General features: G+C 42.5%; 1 protein-coding gene across 1 annotated transcript in view; it reads left to right on the top strand.

Annotated features, from left to right (window-relative positions):
* Nucleotides 1-6785: 6785 nt before the first annotated feature.
* The window catches only part of LOC106829786 (collagen alpha-1(XXV) chain), a 122289-nt gene continuing 121781 nt past the window's right edge, over nt 6786-7293 (top strand). The window contains exon 1 of the mRNA XM_070506455.1: nt 6786-6857. Within this exon, the coding sequence (XP_070362556.1) occupies nt 6786-6857 (72 nt within the window). The remainder of the gene's footprint in view (nt 6858-7293) is intronic.

The following is a 7293-nucleotide window of genomic DNA, read 5'->3' as shown; positions in this document are numbered from 1 at the left end:
TCCTGTTTTCAGTATGGGGGAGTGTCTTCCTAGATAGTTTCGGTTTCTAGAAATGTTGGTAGACAAGTTTTGTTTTCCACCCTGCCTCCTCATACCTCTTCTGAGGCAACAGCAGGTGGCCCACTAAGAGCTTGATTGAGGGGCAAAGAAAATGACAAAACAGAAGAGGAAAGAGCATAGATAAATATATCCAAAGAGATCCCAGCCCACATTTGCAATTGTTTGTTTAACGTCTGCCTTTCTTGGTCATACGGTAAGCTCCATGAAGCCTGGGTCAGGCTTTGTAATCTCAATGTCCAAATATTGCCTTGTTTGTAGTAGGATCTTATTAATGCTTCTTGATAAATGAATGAATAAATGGGAGTGAAATTCAGAGCCAGTGAGGGATTTGTGGAAAGAATAGCGGCTAAAAGGGTAGACTTGGGAGCCGCTGGCCAGGGCGTGAACTTGGGTTCTGCGGCTTACAGTTAGGTGGGCAAACCCTACCTCGTTGTGCCTCAGCTTCCTCATCTGTCAAATGGTTGTTGCGAGGAGTAAAAGAGTTAATACTCCCAAAGCTCTTAGAATAATACCTGGTGCCTAGTGTGTATCGTATGAATGTTGACCACTGTCATTACCATCATCATCGTTATTTATTGTCTTTATTGTTATTAAGAAACACGAAGACAGGACTTCTCTTAATGTCCACTTAGAGAGAACAGCTCTGATCCAACGATAGTGAAGTTGATATAAATCAAATTGATACAATTTTGTTTTTGTACCATCTCCCAGACCATGAGGCTGTTCTCTTTTTCTCGCCTGTGTCCGGTGTCTATGCTTCTCTGGTTCCCTCAAGGCAGGACAGTGCTTCCTCAGGAATCCTACCTCTTGTCATGGGATCTCATCTTTGTTGGCCTTTCTTAGCTGTCTGTCATTGGGAAACACTACAAGAACCCCGAGAATCCCTTATGAGATCACGCATAACAAATAGAGCCTTCCCCAGTTGGTAGTTCAGTCATTTTTTCTTATTCTTCATACTCTCCAGTGTTGAAGATCTGCCATCTTTCTGCTTATTATTCCACAAGCCTGCACTTCCAGGAAGCAATCTTTTCTAGTCATTATGTGTTCTGATTTGCAAAGACTCCAGTGCTCGTGTTATTCGGTTGTTCAAAGGATTCCCTTAGCTATTTAGCTTCGTGTAGCTGACTTTCTGTTGAGACAGATTATACCATCTCCTGCAATATGGAATGATTTAGCAGCAAGTTTCTTTCTCTTAATCTCTTTTCTTTCCTTATTTAGCCTTGTAACAGTTCCTGCTGTTAAACTAAAGTTATTCTTTTACCTAAATATTTTTGCATTCTATTAAAATATTTCCCCATCTGGTCTCTCTTAGCTAGAAGTCATTTTATCTACTTCTAGGAATATTCGTCTTTACGTATGCCACACACATACCCTGCTATAGTGGCTGCATTGTAATGCATGATAGCTTTTGGGCAAACAGAATCCTGATGTTATTTACATTATGGAGAAACTCAGGGATTTTCATTTCTCAGCATAACACATATTTTTTCTTCCAATATGATTTGCTATGGGGGGGGTCCCTTGACCACCTTTAAAATTAAAATAATTGTTTATTTTTTCCTCCGTACCTCTGCAATCTCAGGTATACTGCCTTGTGCTTATCAGTGAGCATCCATTGTCAGTGACCTTGGCCATTGTTAGCTTCTAAATGACCTCTAGGTTTAAGAGTGAGTGGAGGGATTCAGTTCATGTGCAGTTCAGTTTATGTGCAATAATACAGCACAATTAATGATGCAGTTTTCATTAATGAGTCACTTCGAGTCATTTTCCTGTTTTGAATTTTTGTGAAATGAGTTAGCATTCCTTCTGCTTCTACAACCTCTTTTATTAATTCTCTTTGTAGTTGCCTCTCCCTCTGCTCATCCCTTAAATCAAAGTCTTTCCAAGGGTTCTTTCCTAGGTCTGCTCCCTCTACAGCCTCCCTAGGTGACTTCAGGCAGCCCATGACATGATTCCCACCTCTCTCCTGACTTTTTTTTTTCTTTTGGTGAGGAAGATTGGCCCTGAGCTAACATCTGTGCCAGTCTTCCTCTACTTTGTATGTGGGACACCACCACAGCATGGCTTGACTAGCAGTGTGTAGGTCCATGCCCAGGATCTGAACCACAAACCCTGGGCCACTGAAGCGGAGCACACGAACCTAACTACTACACCACAGGGCCGGCCCTCTCCTGACTATTTTATATGCATATCTGACTGCTGCCCTAGGCTGTCCGTAGACACCTCAAATTCAGCAAGTCTCCAAGCGAATTCATCATCCATAACCACTGATCCACTCTCTTCTAGTGTTTCCTCCATCTTCCGTTTCTCTAGCTAGAGACCTAGGACCATCCTCTGCTCCTCTTTCTCCCTTCTGTTCTCAGCTAAGCTACAAGTACTGGGAATCTTACCTCCTCAGTATCGCTCGAAACTGGATCTGTCCCTCCTCTAGTTGGAGGACACAATCCCTCAGTAGACTACTGTAATGTTTTCCTAACTGGTCTGTCTGCGGTTTTCCCCTGCTCTGCCAGCCCCATCCACTCTTTCGCCTGGTTCCTCACACCTGGCCTTGGGTGCACATTGATTTCCTTTGTGGCCCTTCTACCTCTTCATCATAACAGTTGTCACTCTGCATGATTACTGCCTGCTTATTTTCCCCTGTTTCCCCACTAGACATTAAACTCTGTGAGCTTGGGTGCAAGGCCTTGCACAGTGAACACTGCACAGCAGGCCCTCAAAAAATACTTCTTAAACATTGTTGAATGGTAGTCAATTTTTAAGCCTTCTAATATTTAAACTATAAAAAAGTAGAAAGAAATTATAAACACGTAAATTGCATGCTGACAAGGGCTGGAATTAGAAGTTCTGGATTAACTTCTGCCTCTATCATTGCCTTATACAATACTTCTGACAAAAAAAAATTTTCTCACTATAATGTAACCACGTAACACTCACCAGTACTGAGTATGTAGTAAAAATGATAATAGCATCCTGAACTTATGGCTTCAAAGTGGTTAGAAGCATTTCTTATGAAATATTTATTTGTTCGACATCCCTTTGGGATAGGCTTGCGTCCTTCCTTCTAGAACGTAAAGAAGGAAGATGGAGCTCCTCCTGGGACGGTGACAAACCCCGGTCCTGAGATGTTTACCTGCTTCCCAGAAAGTCAGGAAGATTCTTGAAGTGGTCTGAGTGTGTTCTCAGGAGGAAAATGGGTTGTGCAAGGTAGTTTTACACTCATACCTCCAATTTCTTAAGAATTCAAAATATTTGGGAGTGAAAATTGTACAAATTATTTCAGCTTATTCCTCCGCTCTTCCTCCGAGTTTTTCTGGAGACATATTTTTTTTTCCCCCACACCCACTCAAACCATCTGTGTACGAGGCAAGTTTTCCAAAGTGTAAAACCCAGTGAAATATGTCCATTCCATTTATTTAGAAAGGACTATGACTAATGATACTGTGGGAAAAAAAATGGCATAGTTAATGAAAAAGTGCATTCTGTGTGAGCAGCTAGGGAAGCCTAGCAGTTATGACCACGCAAGGCCACGCCTGCCTGCAGGAAGTAGAGAGTCCAGTCAGTGTCTACCTATGGTCTGGAGCTTTCCCCGTGAGACGAGGTTCTCTACCACCGCCAAAGGGTAAAATTCCTAAAAATATGCTCAAAGTTTGCCTTCTACCCCATAATATGACAATGTTTGCTTTACATAAAAATGTTTCAAATTATTTACTGTTAATTAAAATTGCCTTTTAAGGAACGTGTACCATATTTATTATTGCCTTTAAACGCTCACCCAGGACACTGGCTTGCACCCTTCAAGCTTTCTCCCAGTTTGAAAAGCATGGATCCCAGGGTATTTCAGCCCAGGCCATGGGATTTTTGTTAGAATTTAAGCGAATTCTTTCGTGTGTCCCCTGCCTACATTGCTATGTATAAACTCCTGACGTCCTGTGCCTAGTTCACTATTGAAGTCTTTAAAATGTAGCTCTAAGCACCTAATGGGGAGCATGTCCAGGTTTATGATGATTGAGGAATATAAAATCAGCTTCCTTAAATAGAGATTTTCAGTTTGAAGAAAAGGATCTGTCCGAGGTGAGAATTACCTGTCTACTTCCGGCTTTAGATCTCATTAACTCTGGACAACAAACCAAGAAGTTGCAGAACTTGATGCTTTTTGTGAGCATTTAGAGGATATGATCAAACAGCAAGCAGGTCATGCTCAGACATGAGTACAAGAAGTGACTTATTTATACATTTGTATTTCAAAACATTTGTAAAGCCTACCATGTGTGCTGTTAAAAGGTTTTTAATTTTAAATTATTTTTGTTAGATAATCCTGTTTAAAGTGACATTATGATTTATCACCACTAATCGAGATGCTGATCCCTTATAGACTTCTTGTTTGTATCTGTTTTTGTTCTTTGTTACATAAATATGAGGTTTATATATAAAATTCTGACTATGTAATATAGGGCTAATGAGTCACAGATGGAAAGATGCTGGCACATTACCATCTAATAACATTTTAAACTCATATTCCATAGTGAAACAAAAGCAAATTGTACACATCTGTTTTCCAACTTGTAGCGTTTCTGAATTTGTGTCGAGTCTGTGTTTAAAGGACTTTTACTCAGGGAGAAGAAAAAGAGGATACAGGTCACCTCGAAACTACCCAGCCACTTCATAGCCTTATCAGAAAGGATTTGGCAGAATGGATGAGATTTCCTCTGCTTTGTTTCCTGAGAAGCCCAGCTCTAAAGAATGAGAACAAAGGCGTTAGGGCTGAAGAGATGTCTTCATAGTACAAACACAATTTTATTGGCTCCCTTAAAAAGAAAAATATTCCCTAATAAGGCAGAAGTAAGGGAGAAAAATATACCAAGACCAATAAAATTAAAAAACTAGAACCTTTCTGGCCTTACTAAAAACATCCTCACGACAGATTTGGGGGGTGCTGGGGGGGAAGGAAGGAGGTGGGGCACCCACGAAGCCTGCAGACACTGAGGCCGGTGGTTGTATGGCTTGGGGGCTGTTTGTTTTATTTGCATGGTAAACATGTTCTGTGTGAAAAAAAAGCACTGGAATAAAAGGCTCCAATGCCACATGTTGTTGGAAAAGAAATAGAAGAAAGGCAAAATTTCTCTCTCAGCCCGACCCGAATGATAGCGCCTGGGAGGGCGCATCAGTGCAGGCGGGTGAAGCAGGCGCCTCTGAAACGCCCCTCCCCCATTCTCCTTCGTTAAAGACTCCAAAACCCCTTTTCTGCTTCAAGGGGTTGTGTGAACTGTCAAGTTCTTTTGGAAAAGTTACGTGACAGAAGTAATTACTGCAGAGTGTGACCATAAATCCCTCTGACATGAAATACGCATGTTATAAGAGACAGATTTCCATCCACCACCTGGGAAACAGGAAAGCCCTGAGCATCATCATGTGATTGGAGAGAGAAATTTTGATATGTGGGTGGTAAGGCACTAGTGGTGGGGTGTGCTGGTTTATTCTGAGGAATACTTCTGATCTCACTGCAAAATTCTGTTCACTGTTGTCTGATAAAGAGTTAATACCCGTATTGTATGTCCTGAGTTGTAAACAGCATTTCAATAGACGGGAGTTACAGTGCTGTTTTCATAACGGCGTCTGCAGCCATCTCCATCTTGTACTAACATTTTGTGTGTAAGATTCCAGAAATGTTAAGGGGGTACGCACAGATCCCCGTGTCCCTGCCACACGGGGCAGTTACCGAGAGTTCACAATCAACCCTTCCCTCTAAGGAATGGTTTGCCTGGGGGCCTCGTGTGTCTGATTTTGCTTACAGTGTGTCACCAAGGCCAGACGTAGAGCTGGGAGAGGGTGGCATTTGTACCGCTTGTTTTGTGTGTCTTCAGTGAGATGTCTGTGTGACGTTTGTGTCGTGTTGTTTTGGTGCTGTGCCACGTCCATAGGGCCTGCCAGGCTTCCCCACAGTCGCCGCTCTGCACAGTAATCAGATCCTCACCGTCAAGGTTTGTGGTTGGCACCCATGCCTGCTCAGCCGGGCCGGCAGTCAGCCTAAGAGTGAGCACCAACGCGAAACTGCCTTGTCGGGTCCAGTTGCTTCCTGTCCTCATACAACTGAAGTTGCTGGGTCCTTGGGAGCCCACCTATATCAGTGAGGTCAAACGTATATTAAGAAGGAGAATCTTGAGCATGTGTTGAGGTAGAGCTGGGACCATGAAGAGAGGCGGGGTGACTGTCTAGGGCTGCACCACACCTCGGTGGTTTAATTTGCACGCATCCAATGCTCTGGGATATTTTCCAGTCGATTACATCATCCTGCACACTCTGGACTTTGGGCATTAACATGGCAGCCGCGTTCATGCCACCTTACGCTGGTTGACGAGTCTGACGGAAACTGAACTGGCACTTTGTCTGCGGACTCTCTGCTCAGAGGGCAGGATGCAGGGTGGCACGAGCTGACCTGCTCCTTTAACAGACACATTAAAACGCCCAACGCCCACAGCAAAATGATGGGATACAAAAAAGCCTCACTTCTAACTAAAAATCTGGTCTCACCATCCCATTTCAGGGTTCTGTTTCTTTCAGGAGAGCCAGAGGGTCTGACGTCAGACACAAGTACCAGTTCTATTTTGATAAATGGTCATTATAAGTCTAATGTGTATATCTCTATTTCTTTCTTGGGGCCTTCTGATGTCTATTCTTCAACTCTCTCATCTCTGAACTTCAACCTTTGACCTCACCTGACTGATCAGATGGTGTTTCCTAAAATCAATCATGGGTTTCTCTCTGCTGATCAGCAGCTCATTAAACGCCGCCTGATTAAGGTAGTGCTCGTTCTTGCTTGAGTCGGATGTCTTCTGTTCGTTCCGTTATTACTCTGTGTACTGTTGCTTTACCATTTACCTCTCAGGGGTGGGGCGGGCGTGGGGGTGGGGAGGGGGGTGTTTATTTGGAAATATCCTAGAATACAGTTATGTTTAGTGAGCTGCATTTGTTTGAAATGTCTGTGAAAGTACCAAAATAAGAAGATATGGAAAACCTATTTTTTTCTTAATTAAAAAAAAAGAAAGTTTAAATTATACCCAGTAACAGATCCAGTTTCTAAGCTCTCTGGCTTTGGTGATTTATAAATTATTAGACAGTTGGACAACAGCCTTGTACATTTAATTTTATAGGTTATGAAAAATTAAACACATTTGTCCGACTACAAATGCAGCCATTTATTAAACAAGGTGAACATCACTGAGGCAGCATTGTCGT

The sequence above is a fragment of the Equus asinus genome, chromosome 3 (assembly GCF_041296235.1).
Source record: "Equus asinus isolate D_3611 breed Donkey chromosome 3, EquAss-T2T_v2, whole genome shotgun sequence".
Lineage (NCBI taxonomy): Eukaryota > Metazoa > Chordata > Mammalia > Perissodactyla > Equidae > Equus > Equus asinus.
This window is presented reverse-complemented; position numbering and strand designations above follow the sequence as displayed.